Genomic DNA, 24,551 nt, shown 5'->3' on the forward strand with positions numbered 1-24,551 from the left:
AGATTCTGATTCATTTGGTCTGGAATAGGATCCTGTAACCTCTCCAGATGAATCTAAAATATAGGGTTGAGACCACACTTTGGGAGATGTTGCCTTAAAAAATTTAAACATCCCTTTCAATGTTATTATTTATCTGCAAGGATTAAGTTCTATAGTTCCACTTCATTTTGATGGAGAAAGAGTAGTTTCCATTTTTATAAAGCATATTAAAGTTACCAAATATCTTAGAAACACTCTTTGAATATGTATATGTATATTATAATATATTATATATACATATGTAATTCTGCTTCAATTTTAACCTCACCCTGAATTAATTCCACATTGCATATTGTTATTTTTTGAACAGGATGACTACGATTTAAGAGAATGTCAGTTTTATGGAGAAAAGGGAAAAGAAAGTAGAAGAAGGAACAGAAAAACCATCTATGAAAGAAGTCTAAGTCCCCCTCAAGGTTATCATTTTTAGTTTAAGCAAAGAAACAAAAGTGAAAACCTAATATTTAAAATTTGAGTGGCTGAGGCTGGTGGATCACTTGAGCCCAGGAGTTTGAGACCAGCCAGGGCAACATGGCAAAACCCAGTCTCTACCAAAATAAAATACAAAAATTAGCCAGGCCTAGGGGTGCATGCCTGTAGTCCCAGCTACTTGGGAGGCTGAGGTGAGTGGATCACTTGAGCTTGGGTCAAGCTTGCAGTGAGCCAAGATAACACCACTGCACTCCAGCCTGTGTGACAGAGTGAGGTCCTATCTCAAAAAACAAACAAACAAACAAAAATTAACAAAAAATAAAAATTAAAAAAAATTACATATTTTGAATCATAGCCCAAACCAAGAATAAAAGATTAAATAATAGACCTTTGTTCTTTGTGTTCCCTCACCCTCATAAACGTAATAAGAGGTTGACATTTTTTAAAAAATGTAGTCAAGATCTACTAGTTAAACTGAACAATAAACAGGAACTCTATTGCACCATGTTTCAGCTTGGCTTTACAGGATGAGTGAGTAACTTCAAATCTGATTAGGTTGGGAAATTTTGCCTGGACAGGTCCGAAAAGTATTGAGCAATTTCCTAGCCAGCATCACACTAATTCTAGGTATGAACATACTAGAGTGAAGCTCAGCAAAGCAAAAGGACCACTAGAAGTGAGAGGGGCAGGTGCACTGTATAATAAGAAGTGCAAGGACTTTGCAGCAAGATAGAACTGGGTAGAATTCCTACCTCTACAACTTACTAGATTTCTGTCCTTACTGCAAGCTATCTATCCTCTTTGAGACTCAGTTTCCTTACCTGAAAATTGAGATGATAAGTTTTTCCTCAAAATTGTGTGAAATAAATTAGGTAAAAAGCCCACTCAATGGATGACTCACAACAAATTTTAGTTTGCTCATCCATAAAGATTACTCTTAGGATGTTGCAAATACAAACACCTAAATAATCAGCAGAAAATGGAAAAATCATAATGGAGATGTTTGTTGTTATGTTCAATACTGCTCTTCAACTGAACTATCTTTCAACAATTGGTTCTAAATATTATGCAGGCAAAATGTGTGGGAGCAATTAGTACTTGGTTCTTTTTCTGAGAGGATTTGATATGTTTCTCTCTAAAGATTTTTTTCAATCCCATGGGCTATTATGGTAGGTTAACAATCATATTTTGAGATATTAACTGATATTTCTTTTCCTGGACATTCCCCACATTTTTCTGTGCATCTGATACTGTGACCATGTCAGTCCATATGGAATCATCTTCCAGGGGAGGATTTAAATGGCTAAGGAAAAAGAGTCAAAATCTCAACTTTGAGTTCCATTCATAAAGACAAATAACTTTGAAAAACAAGAAAAGAAGTACAAAGGATATAGAGAGAAAATTGTTTGAAAATGAAAAATTAAAAGCCCTAAGGATGTAGAGCACGGTTTATACCAAAAATAACGCTGTTGGAAAGAATAAAGGATAAAGTAAAAGATGATGTTTGAAATACAGAGTAAAGTGAAACAACTCAGAAACAGTCACATACCACATGTTCTCACATATCAATAGGAGTTAAATAATGTGTACAGATGGATGTAGTCTGTGGAATAATAGATATTGGAGACTCAGAAGGCTGGGAGGGTTGGGAGGCAGGTGAGGGCTGAAAAAATGACTTAATGGGTACAATGTGCACTATTTGAGTGATTGTTACACCTAAAGCCCAGACTTTACAACTATGTAATATATCTGTGTAACATAAATGCAACTGTACCCCTTAAGTTTATGGTTTTTTTAAAGAAAAGGAAAAAAATCTCATTCAGATTGGAGTTATGAAAACAAATAGGAGACAGTGGTGGAAGGAGAGACTTGGACACAGAGGAGAGGGGAAGAATAGGGCTTAGCCATAAGTATGGGTTGCCCTCTTCCCCATCCTTTCTTTTTAAAGAAGCCTGTGTTAATTATAATGCCACTTGGGAATAGAAACAATGAGTTAGTAAGATGCCTTCAGGATTAGATTTGATGACAGATTCTCCGAGGTCAGACACCGAGCATGGTGTGGAAAAATATCCAAAAGATTATGAAGCTCCTAAGAGGGATGTAGAAAGGTTGAAAGAATTTCAATGGACTAGGATAAACATGCATTCGTATCCACGGGACACCCTGACTGGATGCAGTTTGGATCATACAAGCTGAAGATCCGCATGGTAGGACCATGGATACCTACTGCACATGTATCTGAGACAGAAGTTCAAGCACCATGCCTGAGCCAAGTGAGTTACACCTCAGTGAAGACAGAATATGGCTGTGAACCACAAGCCTTCTTGTCAAAAACAGGATCTAGAGTACTCATCAAAAGAAGAGAAGGGTAAGAGGAGATTCCAAAATTAACCGAATGTGTCTCCAAAGGAGACTGAGAACAACTGAAAAAAAAAAAAACTGAGATTACCTTGAACTGTCTAGGTTTCTGTTTTGACTACTAACAGCTGCTGGAGAGCTAAAGTTTGTGTCTATATTTTGTTGTCCTCAGATACTCTATTCATTGTGACACATAACCAACAACAATCTTATGGAATATTATAATGACAAGAGTAGATATAATGCATGTTTAACTACGGCAAACATCAAGGATGCTTCTGTGATAGATGGAAGGGAGAATAAGGAAAGAAAGTTATTACTGCTCTGGCAGAAGAAGTACAAATAGCCTTCATTAAGCAAGGGCTGACATGAGCATGCTGTGCAACTGTGTAGCTTTAAGCAGTGTAATTATAGTAATTAAAAGAATGATTTCTATTTTTAAAACAATATTTATAGGTAGATGTTTCTTAAAGTTGGAGCCATGTTTCTATACATATTTTAAATTATTCATGATTTATATGACTCTCCTCCTGTACCTCCTCCTCTTCATCCTTTCCTTCTAGAAGGTAAACATTGGCAATGGCCCTGTAAAAATGATTTGAAGTGAAAGCTGCCATAATTTTTTATCACTGTCTTGTCAATACAGTGATGTGACATTTTATAAGTTTAAGTTCAGTATCATCACAGGTGAAGTTAAGTCTTTCTTTAAAATTTCCAGATTCAATAACTGAACTTGGTAACATGGCCCAATATTTCACTTCTTTTCTGGTGCAACATTGCCTATACCATATCCTTTCTGCTGCATTTTAAAATATTATTTCTTATCTCCAAGGAGCTAAAAATGGCTAGCTGGAGTATCAGGAAATACCTTGCTTTTTCCTCTTTAGCTGTTTCTTCTTCAGGTAGACTTAACTCCACTCATTCATTGAGACATTCAACAATATTTATTGTGTCTACCATATATGCCAGTTCAAATGCTTTATTATTTTAATTTTTTGAAAGTTTATGTTGAAATACTTGTTTTACTATTATATGTGGCCAGAGTCTCTATGATTTGCTTAAATTGGAAGCATTTAAACATTTTAATCAATTTTGAGAGTAATGGTTTCCACATCCCGAGGTCCTGATTGCTTCTGAAATGATGGGCTCATAGCTATGCTATGAGCCACTGAAACATGTAAAGTAGGTTCTCAAAATTAAGATATAAATTAGATTATTATAAAAACTCAGAGCTAGACAGTGTGCTAAAAAGTATTACGAGTATTCTGATAGGCTCTATTTGTTACTCAGATACAAGTTGAATGATACAATCATTTTAATTATGTGGTGCAACAATTCCAGAGGGTACCATTCACAACAACCATGGTAAAAATGGAATTCCTGGCATTATGCATAATAATGATTCTACACAGCCATTCTACAAACTCCACCACTACCACTTCCACCACCTCTGCCCCTTCTTTCTTCAAATATATTTGTGTGCTTATTAGTAGGTGATCCCTTTCCCAGTATTCATCAGGCCAGTCTTGGTGGTCTCACTCCCCTTGCCATCACAGTTTAAAAATGTGACCCAACAAGGGTGAGAATAAATCCCCTGATGGCTTCTGAATAATGGTTTCCCTTACAAAAAAGGAGACACGGAGCAAGACAACACTCCTCTTCTTCCATTGGATGTAGTCTTCTCTCATGTGATGTTTGAAACTGTTGCACACATAATGTGGAGCAAGAATCACCAAAATATTCAAGATAGTAGAAAAGAAACCCAGGAACTTCCCTACCCATATATTTTTATTGAGAGATAATAAACCCCTTAGTTATTGAGCTACTGTTAGTTTCTCCTTCTCTTACTTGCAACCAAAAACATCCTTAATGAAAGTCATGAACTTGGCTACTGCATTTATAAGTATGGAAATGAAAAATAATTTTGTTACTTCTTGTCATATCTTCTGACAAGAAAGTACAAAATGAAACAGAACAAATCCAAACTTCTGGTGTTTCCACCAGTCTCACTATGGGACTGCAAGTCACTGCCTCTTGGTTTACGAAGGACGTAATTAACATTTGGTGTTTACCAGTTGTTTTGGGGAGGTGGAGAAACGGTAGTAAATACATTAACTTGGTTTTTAAAAATTAATTGGCTGTGATACTTGGGAGATTAGGCTATAGTGTGGACTCCTAAAACACAGTTGATCCACTTGGTAATTCTATGTGCATCTAGGGATTTATTTTTCTGTACCTGTATAACTGCCTTTCTCAACACCTGAGGCTCTCTTCACCTGTCTTTACCCAGAAAGTTGGAAATCTGATTGTTGTGAGTATGACACCTGTGCATATGACTCCACATGGAAAAAAAAAAGGTGATATTTAGAAACTGCAGCCAGATTTCTCAGAGGTGATACAGCCCAGACCTTGTCACTTTTGGAAACGATAATAATAAACACACTCAAAGCAGGGCGCTTATTTTTATTTATTTATTTCATAATTTCAACTTTCATTTTAGATTCAGGAGCTACATGTGCAGGTTTGTTACATGGTTTTATTTCGTGATGCTGAGGTTTGGGATACAAATGATGCTGTCATTCAGGTAGTGAGCATAGTCCCTTACATTTCCGCCTCCTCTCGTAGTCCCCTGCGTCTATTATTGCCATATTTATGTCCATGAGTTCCCCATGTTTAGCTCCTACTTATAACTGACTACATATAGTATTTGCTTTTCTGTTCAGCAGGGCATGTTAGATAGCAGACAGATTGTACTTAAATATGCCTTTTTCTGATTACCTGTAAATCTGTGCTAATGGGGATGGACGCCTAACACTGCAATCTATTTGTATGTTTAATTTAGGTTGAGAGTCATTATTCCTATCTGTTGCCAACTAATAGGAAAGAGTATAAAAAAGGAGAACTTTTCAGTTATAAGGCTCAAGTCAACCAACATCAGGTCACTTGATAATGGTAGACCTGGCAGGGGTCCAAGGCAGGGGATCCTTCATAGATATTGTGGATGTCTTCACTCCTGTGATGGCTGTGAACTATGGTGGAGCAGCTATGTATCAGCAAGAAGGAGAGAAGAAAAGCATCAAAAAAGAAAAAGTGAATGGATATTACTTTCTTGGAAAAAAACACAGTATTTAGTGTTCTCAAAAGGATAATTTTATTTTTCTTCTTTTAAATAATAATAAAAAAACCCACATGGCTTGTGGCCTTAAGGAGAGAAGCACAGGGACAAGGCTGCTTTTGTACTCTATTAAGGTTGAGATTAAAGTCCCTACTGATAAACTGAACATTCCTTAAAAGTGACCAGAAGCAAATAGTGTCTGTTTGCTGCTACTTTATTACAAAGACACCACTGAGAATAGCTAAGAATATACTATTTGATCTTTAACAGGTTGACCAAATGATTGCAGTTGGCTCCAGTACATGAGATGCTTTCTGCAAATTATTGTTTCTAGTTATAAACCTTTATAATATCTCGGAATGAATTATGTATGTATTTCATGTTTTCTTTTCTGTTATCAGCCTTGATGTTCTCATTTCAAGTTTCACCCTAGCCTCCTAATAATGCAATATTGAGGCCATTCAGACACTAATTATGCCTCCGTGGCTTTTTTGAAATGACTAAATCAGCATCAGTTCTATAATTATCATTAGCAAGTTTGTATCAGTGGCTCACATCACTTGAAAAGCTCAACTTAAATGATTTGTGAATGTACTCATCTAATACATTGAACACTCTCTATAGATACAAACAGGTGCTTGCATCTTGCTTTATGTAAAATGGAAAGTCTGTACATGCATATTGTATGAAATACATTTTCAATTTAATATTAAAATATTATTTCCATACTTGAAATATTAAGCTATATAGAGACAGCCCAGATACCTGTGCTTTAAAAGCTCAGTTGGGGTGAGCAGTGTAAGGAAATAGAAAACTATTACTCACACTTAAGGCTAGACCTGATGTCTTCCTCATTTTCAGAATGTTCAAATAGGAATCTGGCAAGGATGATTGACAGGAAGAAGTATCCAAATGCAATTCCTCTGTATTTTCATTGTTTCTATTCTTGAATTATTGATATTGCCAGTAGTCATTTGCCATGAAAACAAATCAAAATACGTATGGTAAGCACTTACTTGAATGCAACACTTTTACATGTTAAAAAATATTTACAGTACACCATGCTTATAATTTAACAAAATGGCAAACTGGTAGGGAGAATAACTATAGCAAAAAAAAAAGAGCATGGTACAAATTATAATCTTAATTCTGTGACTCAATGTATAAATGTTGTATGAGAAAATATTACAGGAGAAGAAAACAGCTACTGAGAGGAGAAACCGTGAAGATTTCTTTGTATCCCTTAGAAAGGAAAAGACTCACCTTAAATAGGGAAAACCTGATAAGAATTTATGAATTTAGGTCTCTTTAGGAATAGTGGAACATATATGAAAAGCTAAGCCATTGTACTTCCCAGTGGCAATCACTTTATATATGTATACACACACACACACACAAACACACACATATATATGGTTTTTTTCACACTACCTATTACTAGATCCTTGCTAAAAAAGAAGAAAGAAAGAAAGAAGAAAGAAAGAAAGAAAGAAAGAAAGAAAGAAAGAAAGAAAGAAGGAAAAAAAAAAAAAAAAAAACTTGTGCCAGGCTGTAGTATTTTATGACCTACATTATTACCCTCTGGGTAGTGAAATGATGGTGCCAAACTAATTATTGCTTTGTCTAATTTTAAATCCAGGTCTACGGAGATTAACAGCTTGCACATTAATTCAAAGCACCAACAGCCCACCTAACCTAATGCCGTTTTAAATGAATTAAAAGCCCTGTTTAGGAAACTTTAATATACTTTAAATGAAGGAAATGTGCATCTATATTTTTATTCGGTTTATAAAAACTAAATTCACTTTGCTTATTTTGCTTGTTCAAACATACTCCAGGGAGGAACTTTCCTTATCTTCAGGCATTACTTCTCTTGAAAATGAAATATCTTCTAAGCTTGAAAGCATGGTCTGAGTGGAACTAATTGTAAAGTGGGGGTGGTAGTGGGGAGAGAGAGGCAGAGTGAGTAGAAAGACCATGTTCAGGTAGAGGGAAAAAATTCAATTCCAATGTATTGTCCCTTTTTATATCTTTGACATTAAATGAATGCCTTTAAACACACTGACATTTTGTAATATTACAAAATGAACGTGCAGAATTGAGCAATCAATACAAACAGACCATCTATAAAAAAGGCAAGGAAGCATATCACCAAACCTACAAGAAGGACTCACAGTTTGGGGGACCAGAAAATGCTAGACCATTGCAATTACTTCCCACCTGGTCTCCCCATTTTCAGTTCTTTTAGCTCTATCTTCTTAAAGCAGGGTTCAGCCCACATAAATCTCTTCATTACAAACCTTCCAGCACTTTCTGTTAACTGCCTACTGAAATGTAAACCTCTCAGGCTGGGAATCAGTGAAGTTCCTCTGCAATACATACCCAATTCTCATTTCCATCCTTATTTCCCATTCTGTGCCTGTGTAAAGCAAAGGGTCAACCAAACTAGATTATATGCTATTTTGGGCAAATACTTCTACAGTTTCCTTTCAATTTGTCTTTGCTCATGTCTATTTCCTCTACTTGTCTACTCATTAATTTCCCCGGTAAGCATGTATTTTGAATTATCCCAATTAATTTAGGCATGGAGGAAAAACAAAGATGGAAGTTAAAACAATTGCCTGCCCTCAAGAAGCTCAAAATCTAATGCAGGAGGGAAACACATGAACACCTTTAAAATGATGTGAGCGTACAAGGAGAGGAAGAGAAATAGAGTCTGAACAGGGGAAAGATACTTAAGCGCCTCTAGGAAGGTTGGGGTGTGGGTTGGAGGAGCTAAGTGCTGAGCGTCTTAAGGGAGTTCGCCCACAGAAGAGGAGAGGAAAAGTCAACTCAGGCAGGGGGCACACTGTCAAGCAAGGCATAGAGAGGAAAAACAGCACAGCTTATGCAAACTATAAGTGGTCTGTTTTACTGGTGCATAACAATTGCTATGAGAAGGCCAAGCACGGTGGCTCACTTCTGCAATCCCAGCACTTTGGGAGGCCAAATTAGGAGGATCACTGCAGTCTAGAAGTTTGAAACCACCTTGGGCAACAGAGTGATATCGGTTCTCTGCAACAAATACAAATTTAAGTTAAAAAAAAAAAAAAGAATAGATTGCTGTGACAAAGTCTAGAAAAACTGCCCTGTCCTTCACAAAAGAACTCACAATTTCCTCTAGACAGAACTCCTTTATAACTGCACTTTCTAACATTCACTTTGGGCTATGTTTATCTGGCTTCATCCATAAAATATTAATGTCACTTTTCTTCAAATCCTCTGCAATTTGTAGTGTAGTACTTTTAATTATATTAAGCATTGAATACTTTCTAAATGAAATTGAGAACCATGCAAAATCAGGCAAAAGTTCCAGCAAATATACACACGCTATAAATATATGTGAATTTAAAAATATAATACTCAGGTTAATAGAAGAAAGCAAAACATCTTAAGTGAACCCATCACAGGATTTTCCAGTTTATCTCTACTGTAGAGCTAGATCACTGAGGAGATGTATGAACCACACTAATATCATTTGACAGTACCTGCATTTGAGTGTCATTCTGAGCAAATTGAGTAATTTTACTCAATGAGGTCAAGATCTTCACTAGCTTTTGTGGGTTTTTTTTCTTTCTTTTTTTTCTTTTTTTTAGGGGAAAGGGTGGTACATAAGGACTTCTTAGTAATCTTTATTGAACTGGAAATGATGACCCTTAAACTGCAATTTTATGGAAGCATTAAAAAATTATCTTGTCACTAATTTGCATTATTGTAAGAACTATCTCAGATTTTTGTGAGTAATATGAAAGAAAAATCTAGTTTCATAAACAGCTACTAAGTTCTAGAATGTGTTTTGAAAGCCAGGAGTTTGGAAGAATATGTTATTAGTTTAATGTTTTATTAAAATATTTAACATTTAAGTTCAAAACTAAAAAACAATATTTGAAAAATTAAATTGAATTGTGTTTAGCATTTTATGAAAAACTATACATCATAGCCCTCCAAACTTCTTTCCTTAAAGCATCTTGTGACCTACATCTCCCTCATCTTTTCTACCCACTGTCTACCTTCTGCCTTCACTGATTTTTTTTCCTTTCCTTTCCTCTCCCATCACTTAGGTAAAGCACATCTCTGTGTCCAGCCTAGCTCATATTTTCCTTAGTCCGGTGCAGACAAGTCTATGGTCACTTGAAAAATCACATTCAATATCACTTTACTTATTCCCTTAACCTTCACTTTTGTTGTTGTTGCTTACATTATTTTGAGAAGAAAAAGCAGAAAAAAGTAGAATTCCCCTCTGAATTATCTTGAAAGGAAGGCCTACACACACACACACTTCTGAAGAAGAAATAGTTATGTTGATTTTTCTTCTGATTTTCTTAAAAAGCACAAGTCCAAGTATACTGTGTATTAGAAATTCACATATTAGTCAAAATGTAATGCATTATATTTTAATGTCTGTGCATTTAAAAAGTAAACTAGAAAGAGAAATGATATTGCTAATAGAGTGGGAAAAATTAGTCAAATTTATTATTTTCTGAAATAACTGTTTCCCTGACTAGCCAATCAACTTCCTTTAAACACTCAATATTTAATTCTCATGTTATTTCAAGAAGTTTCAAAATATATTATAGAGATGGATGTCAGCTACAGCCAGAAACATTTCTTTTGATTAAAAGTTTTGAAGACAAATGCATACAGAATATGATGACTGTTAAAATGCTTTTTAATCATACCACATCATTAAAGACCGTTTTATTAAAACAACAAAAACTATGAACATCGCAAACAATGCCATGAATCTTTGTGAAAAAGAAAGTCAAGTTTTATTTTCCTTTGCTTAAAGTAATTGGAGAAAAGCAGCTTTTACCTATACTTAAAAAAAAAGGGGGAGAAATAGTGCAATGATGAACTCTCCTGTGTATCTTATTATTATGGAGGTCCCATAATGTATATTCTATTATGTAAGTCTCTTTTATTCCCAGAGCATATATAATTTCGAACAATTTAGAAACTCTGTACCTCTATCCAGTGCTCTTTTGAACAGTTTTCCAATTATTTGATTCCAAAGTTAATTATATTTATTTGCATGTTGAATCATGTTTTTTATAATGTGTATTTCAAATGAATCTATAAGGGAATTGGAAAGGTACAGTTATTATCTATTAATAAACTCTTGCTGACCACACTTTTTCCTCTTCTTTTTAAAGAGCAGGGGTTGTTTTATTTTAGATATTACAGATGAATGGCTCTAAGTCTGTCATCAAAATACACTGTTTTTGTATTCAGTGGGCACTGCATTATATATTTTATTCACTATTTGAATTTACACAAGGAACTGTAAATTCAACGCTAGGAATTTAATGTTAAAGGTTGATGAGCTCTGAACTTTTTTTTAACAAACAAGAACAGAGCAGTTTTGCCCGAATTGCACAGAGCATCTGCTGTGTGTCCAGAGGACTTTTGGTCATCATTTCCCAAATGGGCAGTAACTGCGATTATGAGCGCTTCACAGTTGTTTTTTTTTTTTTAATTCATCTGTACTCAATCCAACAGTGACCCACAGATATTTTCCTACACTTATTTCTTTGTGGTAAAATCCAATGAACAACTTTTCATAATATCATTTTCAAAGCCATCTTGTAAAATATAACTAAAGAGGTTTCAGTGTTCTCTGTTACATCAGAATAAAGTTCTTCTGTTTTATTTCGAAGACTCCTTTTTAAAAAAATTCACAGAAAGGTCAAATCCATTCCAAATAGAAATCTCATTGCTTAGAAATATTTCTTAGGATCTCGAATCACTCTTTTTTTGTCTTTTAAATTCTGTCATCTGCCTCGATTTAACTGAAATAATTTTTATTTCTCAGTGTGTTAGCTAAAGGCATCCATTCAAAGGTAAGAACATCATAAAAGGTGAATGGAATTAATTTCAAAGTATATATTTGGCATTTTTAAAGAGCTGCATTTCAGCATCTGGAGAGCTGCAATTTAGGCTATCAAATCTACAACAGAGAAGCTGGGGGACATGTGAACACCCTTATGAGGAGGGTCAGTCCTCAGCAAGTGCATTTTCGGTTCCAACCTTCAAAGGTAACATTTTCAGCTTGATGGGCTCCTAGTGGAATATATAATTTTCCTCTTTCATTCTTAGCTTCGTTGAAATATAGAGGACTGGATGTCTACCAGGCCAAAGTATAAACTCACCATTTATCTATTAAAGTCATATTTAATGAAAACGAAGAGAAATTATGACCCAATTCACTCTCTTTCTCATTACAATTCCTAAAGAACTTTGCCGGGCACATTATCTCGTAGACATCATGATCAAATGTTATTGTTTGCTTTATTATCTCAGTTGGATGGTTGGCTAGTCTAGAATGAAATAGGTTGAAGGCAATACTCTCAGCCTAGAAGTCTGAATGAGGTTCCCATTCAAATGATCCTGATTGTTTGCGGGTGGGGCGGGGTCATTAGTAAACCAACTGAGCTTACACTGCATAGTAAGCGTCTGGATGCCGCACATTTACATCTAACAAGAGACCCCAGAAAACGTGTGTGTGTTTCTTAAACCTTATGTTCCGAACAAAAGGCTATCTCAGCAACAGACAATCAGCACTGCATTGCTCCCTGGGATGCGAGCAACACACTCAACTGCACATTTCATTCTTCCTCGGCTCCCAGCACCACAAAGCCCCTACTCTCTTCCCACTCCTGGGTCCCCAGATTACTCCATAGAGGGGGGTTGGGAAGGCAGAAGCCTAACGTCTATGCCTGCGCACCAGCCGCCGACACCAGGGCCCCCCGGGCGCTGCTTTCTCCAGCCCGAGCCGCCTGGGGGAGGTAGGGAGGGGAGGTAGGGAGGGGAGCCAGGGAGCGCGAGAAGGGACCGCACACCTAGACACTTAGGATTTTATTTATTCACAGGGAAGGCGGGGGAGGGGAACTGGGCGAACGCGAATTTTCCCCCCGAAGTTGCCTCTTCTAAGCAGATCAAGTCGTTTTCTGGCTGGTGCTGGGGGGCCCCGGGGAGGGTACCGGTGAGGTCCGGGCTCTCAAGACCAGATCCCGTCCCGTGCGCAGAGGGGGTGGGGAAGGGCGGACGCGCTGCAGCTGTCGAGAGGGCCGGGAACCGGCAGGGAAGGGCCCGCGGGCCGGGGAGCAGCGCGGCTCTGTCCCGGGCCCTCCAACGCAGGCCGGGGAGCGCAGGGGCCGGCTGGTCACGCGTGGGAAAGAAAGCCCCCTTCCCCCTACGGCGCTGCTCCCCTTTCCCCAGGCTGGGCCGCCCGAGTGCGTGCAGGGAGAGCTGCGAGTCCCCGCGCGCGTAATCATGACCTCGGGGCCCCCTCCGGGCCGCGTGAGCGCGTCGGCGAGGCTGGGCGGCCGCCGCGGCCCCGGCCGTGTAACATGACCCGAGCGGCCGGCCGGCGCGGCGCGGCCATTGAGCCCTCCCTGCCCATGAATCTCTGGCGCGTCTCTAGCTCGCTCGCCCGCTCGCCTCCCGCCTCCCTTTCTCCCCCGCCAGCTCCGCGGGCTCCGTGCGCCTCTCCCTCTCCCTCCTGGTCCTCCTGCTGCCCGTCTCTCTCCACTGCCCGCCTCTCGCCACTGCCTCCCGTCTTCTCTCCCTTACGGCAGCCTCCGTCTCTTTCTCCTTCTCTCCTTTGAAAACTGATCTTTGGCTCTTAGTGTGAAAGTGATTTGAATTTGGCTCGGCGGCGCTCTGCGCCTGCGCCCAGCCTCTGGCATGCTGGCTCCTTCCAAGCAGCTGTTTTGGGTTTGAAATTCCAACATGGCAGAGGCTGCAGTCCGTCTTCCCTTCAAAAACTTGGAATGATTTCAAATCATAGGCACCTTCACTTAACCCTAGCTTCCATTCATCAGCAAACACATCGGATCGATGCTACGCTAACCTATCGGGTTCTCTCTCCGCGCGTTCAGGTAAGAGGAGCTTCGTAGTTTTCTACCATCTGTTTAAATTTGTTTTTGTTTTATTTTTAAAGAATATAAATACATCCAAGACCTGTAATTAAAAGAGATCTTCGAGTTGTGCCGTAAACATTAAATTCAATTTCCACTCGTTTCTATTCTGTACGCCAACCTGCTGTCTAATTTCTCTGTTCAAAGTAGCCCTGAAACATTATAATGCATATTTTTGCTGCTTAATCATTGTAACAATAGTATGGGATTAAGAGTTCGCGATTGCAAGAATCTCGCGTTTCGGTATATTGGGCTTACTTATTACTATCTTTTTACTTCAAAAATAAAAAATAAGAAAGCGGAGCCATAGGGTGGGGCTAGACTTTCTTCGGGAACTAACTTCTAAGTAAATAAGAAGTGTAAATAAGAATCTTGCACACACACAAAAAGTTGAGGTTAAATTACAATCTCGTGGCTGGGGGAACGAGAAGATGTCAGAAGATCGGTTGCAGAAAAATGTAAGCACATCATCTAGGAGGGGGTACAGCGTGGTGGGCGTATTGTTGGCAAGGAACGGGAGAGAAAGATGTATAATTTAATGGTATATACAATCCACTGATCCTATTACCGTCCTCCCCGGAGCTCTTGTTAGTTTCAATGGGAGTGAGTGAAATTGACATGGACTTGCATTCCTGGTCATGTGCTTTTTTTCCTTTCTTTCTTCTCCTGTGATCTGAGATCCCCTTTTTGTTGATGTTGCTTTCCCCCTTAATTATATGCATGTAGGTTAAATGAATACCTGACGAAAGGGCCCACGTTTCAAGGCAGTGACATTTGATAGCTGAGAGGAAAAGTGGCTTTAATGAAAAGCAACCTTTGGAATTCCTGCTTGTGAGAAATCCAATTCAGCTTTTTGTGCTGCCAGCAAGAAATGATCAGTAGCACCAGTGTTTATGGTATGTCAGTTTTGGAATTTACTTCCTTTGCATCTAAATAGGAAAGACAAATGAAATAGCATGATAAAACCATTGAAGACTGCCTGGCAAGCAGTTGCTCATGATATAGAATTCCTTTTTTAAAAAAATATATGCTTAATGTCACCGTGCTTTTTTTTCTTTTGCTATCACTTGTTTGTATATTGCAGTTTTGATTAATATATTACTTGAATCCACTTTTATCGGTTTTAGCTGTCATCCAGAAGTTGCACGTTACTAGTAATGCACTCTATATATATAACTGCTGAAGTCAAATAGTATGTAAATTAGTTAAACTCAGTGTGGGTTTTTTTTTTTTTTTTGAAGGGGGGAGGCTGGGCAAAGGGGAGAGGGCAGGAGTGTTGGGAAAGATTACTAACTAATGAAAGTATATCTATATATATGTACACACACAGGAATAGGACTGGATGAAAATTTTATTTTTCTCAATCTATTAATACAGTTTGACTATCTGCTCTTGATGATTGCACTTTGTGGAGTAATCAGTTCTTCTGAGTGTGGTTTTTTTTGGGGGGGAGCAGGTGAGTGAAGAGGTGTTTTTTACATGAAAATAAAAATTATATTTTGATTGTCCAAAGTCCTCGAAGTCTTTTTAAAGAGCAGGGATAGGTTTTTTTTCCCCCTTTCCATTCACTTGTCTGCCTGTCAGCGCTTTTTACTTTTAACTTGTGACAGAATTAAATAATCAGGCACTGAAATTGACTTCGTTTGAAATCGCTCTTTCCTCTTTCTTTACAAAAAAAAAAAAAAAAAAAAAAAAAGTCAGTTAAATGGAGTGAGAGGGGATTTTCAATAGCTCTTGTGGCAGTGCCCTGTGTACACTTTGTGATATTCAATTAAGACTGAGAGGGAACAACAACAACAAAAAGATGTTAAAGTATTTTGCATAACCAAAGGATATGTCCACTTTAGACTTTTTTTTTTTTTTTTTTTTGGTTGTTGCTATATTTACCCCATGACCGTTAATTCCACCTGAAAAGAGAAAAAGAAGGAAAGAGAGAATATGAAAAAATAAATAACAGTGGGGCAAAGCTGCCAGGGGTCTGTAGTGTGGCCGTGGTCACTGCTCTCTCCTAACACAAATGTGAATACGAAGAGAGGAACTACCAGACCCGTTGCGCGACATACACTTCTGGTTGGACTCTGGTGACTATTGAGCTAAATACACACCACACTTACACGATAGGAAGGATTTGATTGAATTTTGCATTTGGAACTTGTTGACTTTGAAGCGATCAATAAGAAGACTGTTTATTTTAGATGCACATAATTTGCCCTGAGAAATGTTTTAAGGAGGAGAGAGCACAGCTTTTTTTCCCCCGGAGCTGTTGGAGCGAATGGGATTGCCAGATGGGCGATTTCCCTCTGTGATGTTAAAGCTGTAATATATATTCAGAGCAGATTGGGCTGCTGCCTGTGATGAGGAGGATATTACATTTATAAATTTTAAATCGGAGCTCGGACAATGTGCTGAGAGCAGAAATTGGATGGTTTGACTGTTCACCGTATTGATACTTAAATGTGATTTCTAGGTAGTACTAATAATAATCATTGCAATAATTCATGAAAAACATACTGGCATAGGCAATTATATAATTCATGACATTTAACAGCAGATTTGAGTGTGTAAATTGCCCCCCTCTTAAGTCTCTGCTTACTATTAAATAATAGTCACATAATTCATTTCCCTATGTTTAAATGTCCGATGTGCAAATGATGTTAACTTAGGAGGCTTGTTATCATATATTAGAATTCTAGGGGTGAAAGTTTACATACATATATATAAAGTAGACACTTGTGTATATGTAGAAAGTGGCGTTAGTGCCTCTTGTTTTCTAATTCTTTACTCTGATTATTTTTAGATTTTGTTTGTCTCAAATGTGCGGCCTAAAGGAACCAGAGCTACAAACCTAAAAGACTAGAAAGTGGGCAAGTGCTTACACTCTGGCAGCTCTGCTGTTGCAAATTAAAAGTGTGTTGTGGTCAGGAAATGAAAGCTACAATGTCTCTTTTGAACAAGTCGTTTATCAAGAGAAACATCTATCAGGGACTGCCTTGTCACATTGATCCTCTAAAAGTTAGGTCCGAGGTGGAAGCTGCTTTGATGTTTTTGATCCTAAATTTAATACAACAGAAAAAAAGCAAGGATATTTTCACCAGTATAGATTTTTAAAAATGTTTCCTGGAACCAACAAGATCTATTTATTAGAATTTCACTATGTGTGAAGTTTTCTGGATGTAACAGTTGAAAGGTTGAAGGGGAAATCCCAGACTTTATAAATTGATGATTGTTAGAATATACATTTATAATACATTTAGTGATGGCTGGCTTCTTGGTGCACATGGAATGGACGTTTTGAACACAGATTGTTCAAAAGGAAAATTATTTTGAAAGAGTATTTTGGAAGAATATGTAGTGAGTCAAGAGTTTTTCATTCATTCAAATTTTAGTTATCCTCTTCTCTTCTTCCTCTCTTTTACTCCTTCATGCTTGCTTCTTATCTTCATTATATTTGTGACAAATTAGCTTTTATTTGGAAAAGAAACATTATTTCTACAAAAACCATGTCCCAAAACATGCTTGCACACATCGTCTCTATTGTTTATTAATTGTGCATGTTTATGGTTATCAATATAAACTGCATGGACACATAAGTCCTTTGGAATTTCAGCTTAAAAATAGAGGTATCAGATTAAACATGCTATGTGTTCTTGAATAATGAATATGTTGTATGCATTATTTAAAATTTAAAAGGTATTGTTAGGAAAATGACCAAGTTAAAACAAAATTGTGAAAGCAGTTAGAAGCAGCCTGCTTCATTTTGGGAGGCAAAGATAGGAAAGAAGTGTTTCTTCTTTAAAATAGAGTTTTTGGATACTTGTCTTACACTGCTGGAGGCAACTTGTTATTTCATGTAGGTCTATCATCAAATAAGCAGGGAAGAGTAGGGTGGGAGTTTTGAGAAGTGTAATACTTGCTAATTAATCATGTCTGAAATGAAAGAATCATAGCAGGGTAATAAAGTCTCATTGTTGTTTTCCTGGAAGAGGGTAAGACTTCTGTTTGGAAGCTGTATGTGTGAGTTGATTTGCTTTTCTCTTCTCCTAAAAACACAGTTTATAGGGTCTCTTTGGAATTATTTCAAGAACCATCTTTTTTTTTCTGAAAATAAAAATACAGTCGCCTGACTGTATTGAATCAGTAAGATTCTTAAAACTGTATCTGATATCTTCTGAGTGAAAATAGGGGGTTTTATTCTTTAGTTATATTTAAGACTCCTGTAGCTGAGTTTCCAGGGCTGATATTTTTTTCCTTCCCATAAATAGAAAATATTTTTTGTTTTTGTTTTTATTCATGTTAGGCAGGAACTTTGAAAACCTTTTTGTAGATACTTACTTCTGATAGATATAAAAGAGTGCAGAAATTTCATTAATTACTTTTAGATGATAATATAAGAGTATAACCAGAGAGAAGAAAATAGGTAGTATTTCCAAGAATCTATAGAGACCATCTGTATTATTACTTGGCATTTCTAAGATAGTCTAAGATATAAACCACCTGCAAAGATAAATGGGTAATTTCATTATAGGTTAATTATTTTTTCCTGAGCTTCTGGTTGTCACCTTTTAGAATTTAGTATCTTACTCAGTACATGCATAGGGACAGATCCACAAAGTTTGAGAGTCTGCACTGTTTTTCAGAATGTTCATGTCAAGGTGAGGACAGCCATGCTAATACTTCCCTGTTTTTGTCTGTGCGAGTGTTTGGATGCCTTGAAAGATTGCCTAATTAAGTAATCAGTTTTAGTGGCCCAAAATCAACAGAATTACTAGATGTATTTGAAACAATTGCAGGCTTTTACGGTTTGAACTTTCTAGTTCTTAGAACCTTGGTTTAATAGAAATAGAAAGGTGCTGTTTTACCTTTGATCAATATATTCTTGAGTGTAGATTTCACATACTACTCTTTATAAAGTACTGTGTTCATTGTTGAAGAGCAAATACATTTAATTACCAGGAATTTAAATTGATTTATAAATTTTTGATTGGAAGAAACTATCCTGCAGATGTTTCTGTGAAATATTGACATATGCTACTGATCGATAGAACTTGATTAATCAGCATATCTGCTGTTTTTCTTGAGTCATTGATAAACTAGAATAAACAAATGGTTCAGAAAAAGCTACAAATTTTAACTCTCAATAAAAAATAAACTTATGTGTCTTTCTTTTGAGATATACAATAGCTAGTGTTTTATTGAAATCGGTTGAACTTAGAAATTATTTGGGGGTACCACTTAGAAGCTTTCAAGTCCCAAAATTCTGCCTTTCAATTACACACACACACACACACACACACACACACACACACGGAGCAAGAGAGGGAGATTGTACCTATATTTTTGTTTATTGAAAGAATTTTTTGACACACTGCAAATAAATGGCCAGTTTAGCAAGTGCTTTCCATGGTTGGATTTTGTCATTTTCTTCTTTTTTTCCTAAACTTGAATTTTTAGCATTAACTTTTTCATTTAACTTCTGGCAGAAATTTTAAGCATAGCTGCTTTGGTATGATTGCTGATTGCTGATCTTTTTGATATTTTTTATGTTATCATTTAAATGGCAATTTTCTTTCAGAAATGTTTATTTTAAAAAGTAAAATAGTAGGAATAAGGAGTATGAAAGAATATACTCAAAATAAATGGTACCTTGAAGTTCGAAACAAATCAAAAGCAAGGGGTATGCTAAGTTTCCTTAGGGCAGCACCACAGGTGCCTGCTCAGAAGCACTGCCTCAATGCAGCACATCCGTAAGTACCTGTTGACAACAGTAGTCTTAGCTAAGAGACTGAGGAGGCAGAAAAGATAGGTGATCAGAAACCATCAAAACATGAGATATCATATGGCACTTTCTGTTAATAATATTTACATATTTTATGCAACAAATCTGCTTGTTGTCTTGTTATTTGAATATTGACACTTTGCTTAACATTGCATATGGTGGGCTGTTGTTTCAGGGTGTATCAGAAGCAGTAAATCCAAAGGAGAATTTCAATTTAGATGTATTTATGTTAAATATATGTAAAAATGGATATGTTTGCTCACATTTTAGCTCTCATGACTTTCACAAAGCATTTATAGTATCACTGCTTCCAATCATTTTTGAAACTGATACATCTTGAAAGTAGAATGCATGATTTATTATATGAAGGCCCAAGGTTAAACATTTTTTACCCTATAGCTCAGCTTAAGTATTGGTATTTTTCTGTTGGGAAATGTTTTTTAGAAAGTATGTTTTATAATTTTGGAAAATTTGCGTCTTACTAGGTTTCTGTTCTCATTTTCATAGGATGAGGAGCTTTTAACCAGTTATTAAGGATATATAATTTACAGTAAAGTTTTTTATACTACAGAATATGAAATGTAAAATACCTATAAAATGTTTTCTTTTACCCCATTTCATTATGTTGAAAATACCTTTACTCTCTTTCTTTGCTATGTTTTCATTTCTGCTGGTATTTTACATACTTATTCCATTTTTCTTGTGGATATATTCCTGGCATGAGAACAGAAACTGCATTTTACTCCATTTAGCTATATATATATATTTCATATATATTTCATATGTGTATATACATATGAAATATATGTGTGTGTGTGTGTATATATATATTTTGTTTTTCCCGATTCAACTGTTTGCCTTATGTCAACTGGATGCTTTTTAAACAACTGATAATTAAATGTCATCTATTATGAGAGTAAATTCATCTGAGAATGGGTGACCTCTACTTTCATGCATTAGTTCATGATGAAATATTATTCTTGGAAATATTAACATCTCAAATAAAATTTTAAAGGTAGTGTAATGTGAAGCCGTGGGTTTCTGTATGTCGTTCTAAACTTTTTGCTTATCTTTTGACTTATTATCCTCACCATTAAGAGACATTTTTACCTTCACCTAGGACCAGCTACATAATTTCTGAGGCCCAGTGCAAAATTAAAATGTAGGCATCTTGTTCAAAAATTAATTTGAAGACAGCAACACAGAGCATTAAACAAAATGCAGGGCCCTGTGTTGTGTGGTGGGGTGGGGGCCTGTGTGCCTGAACAAATGATAGGGCAATGAAGCCAGCCCTGCCTTCACCACCTACAGACTTTTATCTGGGGCCAACTTTGTGGAAGTCACTAGGTTTCCTATTAGAGACTGACTATTCCACAATGATTCCATGTGCCTCTGCCGAAAAAGATACTAATGAGAGTTGAGTAAGAAAACTGATGGGAAATGAACCATTAAGTATCTCCTGCTCTTTCTGTATCTGAACTGGGGATTGAAATATTTGCTTTCGTCTCATCTTGCCCTTTGTCTGATGTATCTCCTATATATCATGTGACTTTTTGTGCAAATATTCTTAAAAGGAACTTTCTGTGTGTGTGTGTGTGTGTGTGTGTGTGTGTGTGTGTGTGTGTGTGTTTAATGGTTTGCATGTAGTTACATACTTCAATACTTATCCCAGGCCCAGAATAATTGTAGTAGTAAGAGCTGAGGAGGTTCTCTGTTGCCAAGTATTGCCACTATCCCTCCTCGGTTAAGGCACGAGAAAAATGAGTATTTTTATGTAGAAATCCTACATTATCTGATACAAAATGCTGACCATTAAAAAAACGAAAGTATGCTCATTGAGTGACAGGAAGTGGGGCAAACCCCCAAATAACTTTGTTATAATAGTATCAGTATTGATACGTGGACATTAGAAAGTGGTATTTTAGCTATATAAACATGTGGTGACAGCTGTGTTAAAGAGGAAAAGTAACTGTTTCATGCAGTAACACTAATGTTGCACTATGCTATATTCAAATCCTGGAGTTAGTTTCTCAATTTGTATCGCAATAACCTCCCTCTCCCTGAAAATTAGTCATATGACTCCTTTACCAACGTTCTGTGCTGATAGGTGGACAAAACATTTACATCGTTGCTTCCCAAAGTACTTCTCAATGAGATCAGACTTCATATTGAGATACCTAAAACTGAATTTTGAAGTCAAGTGGCTTTTTCAAATCAAAACTGAGATATGATGGAATGTCCAGCAAGTATGGATCTGAGTGCACTTGAAGTTGCACCATTTATTTTCAAAAGATATTTCTCACATCAGATGACTCTGCCAGGAAGGGAAATATCAAAGAGCTTGGAAAAAGTAACTATTCTTTTATGTAATCCAAGACTGGGGTGAAAGTGGGGGGCTTTAAAGATATTTTTGAGGAAGAAAAAAATTGAACTTATTTTGAATGCCTTGTTAGACTTTGTCGGGAGAAATGCTACATATGAGACTTTCTGAGAAGAAAAATCTTTGCCCTGTGTAATAACAAGGCATTGCTCTCCACACTGATAGGCACTTTAATGAAAGAAAGCTTGGAAATAACTATTATAACAGTGTCCCATTTAAGTAAAAATTTACCCCACAGTTTAGGAATCTTTTTTTTTTTTAACTAAGCCATTGCAAACTTGAAATATTTTAGTAGGTTGTTAGCCACAATTCACATTTTCTAATGTTCTGTGTTCTATCTCCAAATTCTGTAGTATAATTTCAATTGGGACTCTTCTTTTCCTGCTTTACTCCTATACTTGGAATCTTGTATTTTCATATTAAACGTTCTGCTTTAAAAATGATTAAACTAGGAATCTGGGTACATAAGTGGCAATATAGTATATTGTTGTGCCAAAAAGAGATTTTTTATTTTTCATGTGTTCATTTCTTTTCCCTTTCAATTTCAAATTGAAGATTGTAAACTCTTTCTTTTAAATAATATACCTCAATGATGCTAAAATATAAATCTTAATTAGGTATGATTCACTGATTTTCATCTTAAAAGATAATTATTCTGAGTAGGATAAAAAAGGTTCCCTTAAGATTGAAGGCATTTTCATTAAAATCCCCATTTTCAGATCAAACAAATACTATGAAATAAACAATACTATTATTCTTTTATGCTTAAGAGTTTGTACTTTTCAATTAAAGTATATAGATGAAGAAATAAGGCTATAGATAATGGCAGTCTCATTGTTTGCAAACTAAGTGCTTTTGATAAATTTTACTGCTAGGAATTACGTGGATCTAAGGGAATCTTTTAAATAAAAATTACAGTTTTGATTATCTAAATGGAATATGTTCTTGTGCATGTGCATAGATACATTTCTTTGTGAAGGTATTGATGTCAGGGACACTTCTGGTATTCCTTTATGAGTAATTAGGTTAACGGGGTTAGTTAGAAAATGTATCCTTTCCTGGAAAATGAAAAATTACATTCAAGCAGAGGTAAAAGAGTAGAACATATTCATGACTTTAAGTACTTAAAAAGATATTTTATGAGTCACTTTTGAAGAATAATACCCAGTATGTAACTTGTTAAGAATAATCGCCATTTTTACTTTCTAAAGCACATCTATATTAAAACTGACTTTCTGTTCATGACTTGCAAATCTGGAGTCAATTTTAGGCCCAACTTACAAAAGATGTGGGTCTTATCCCCCCTGCCCTTACCGTAGTATCCTATGCCAGTAGAGTCAGTACAAAGTTCTCTTTTAAAGAGAGATTTTCATTTGCATTATTCAGAAGATTAAGCAACGTTTTTGGAAGGGAAATACTGATAGGACCCAAATGTAGACATTGGGACCCTGAATGGCCTGTATCCTTGTCTGACAAACTGGAAGGAAAAAATATTACCAGCTTTGGAATTTTACATGCCTGTATGAACAGTGCTTTTTCTTTCTCTGGGAAGATTTTAAACATACTATGAATACAATAAGTGTTACCTAATTGGAAAAATATGTTTTCTATAATTCTAAGAGTACTAATCAACCAATCATCGATATTAATTTACTCATGGATGGTAAGATAGTAGAATTTTATTCAGAAATGAATGTCCAGTTGGAGCTGGTATCTCTTTAGAAAGTGAAAAAAATTATACATAAGCAAAATTCTTTTGGGAATCTTTTAAAAACGTGGGTGTGAAATCTCCATCAATAAAATTTTTGGCAGTTAAAGTATTACAAAAAAAATTTGAAAGCTCTTTATTATGTACTGTTCTTTAATAAGCCTCTAAATGAGCATATACGGTGCAATAATGCCGCTTTTGTTTACTTTTTTGATTTTTGTCTTGTTTTATTTTGTTTTAGCATAAAGTAAAAAGAGCTTATAGGTAAACTATTTTGTGCTATTTATTTTTAAAGATATCTGGTAAGGACAGTACAACATATAGTATAGGTTTGTTCATAATGATGGGTAAAAAATCTACAATTTTACCACCATGTAATGATAGTTCCTTGAAATTTTACCCTACTACACCAAAATGCCACAGTCACTAAGATGGGAGGTGTTGCTGATATATGATTGGAATGCACATGTATACTTACATACATAATTTTTAAAAAATTGTCTTTATTTTCTGACAGCTTTTTGGTGTCCTTTGCTTAGGGCTAAGGGGAAAATGTTTTCTGCTATTTTGCTATTTGCATACTCACCAAGAACCTTGCTGTCTAAGCCATCTTCCTACCTACCTAGCTGTGTACTGTTTGTTTTTTTCTTTTCATTTCTTTCTTTTTTTTTTTTAAATTTTTGATATTTATCTGCAAGGCTGGTTATTACTTGATCATCTGGAAAATCAAATTTCATTTCAGCCACTGGAATATGATATTTAGATAATGAGAGGTAGTTTGAATT

The 24,551-nt window shown here is 36.2% G+C and overlaps 1 protein-coding gene across 3 annotated transcripts in view; it reads left to right on the forward strand.

Annotated features, from left to right (window-relative positions):
• The first annotated feature begins 13,287 nt into the window (after window positions 1-13,287).
• Window positions 13,288-24,551, forward strand: part of FIGN (fidgetin, microtubule severing factor) — a 134,161-nt gene continuing 122,897 nt past the window's right edge. Inside the window, exons 1-3 of one of the 3 annotated variants that reach the window (XR_009214318.1) lie at window positions 13,288-13,863; window positions 14,629-14,798; window positions 16,700-16,824. Coding sequence is in view for 1 of the 3 variants with exons in the window: in XM_032755555.2 (XP_032611446.1) it covers window positions 14,774-14,798 (25 nt within the window). In the remaining 2 variants the exon portion in view is untranslated. Of the gene's footprint in view, window positions 13,864-14,628; window positions 14,799-16,699; window positions 16,825-24,551 lie in introns of those variants that run through there. The other 2 variants (XM_032755555.2, XM_032755556.2) reach the window with 2 other exon arrangements.

The sequence above is a fragment of the Hylobates moloch genome, unplaced genomic scaffold, assembly GCF_009828535.3.
Source record: "Hylobates moloch isolate HMO894 unplaced genomic scaffold, HMol_V3 SCAFFOLD_1, whole genome shotgun sequence".
Lineage (NCBI taxonomy): Eukaryota > Metazoa > Chordata > Mammalia > Primates > Hylobatidae > Hylobates > Hylobates moloch.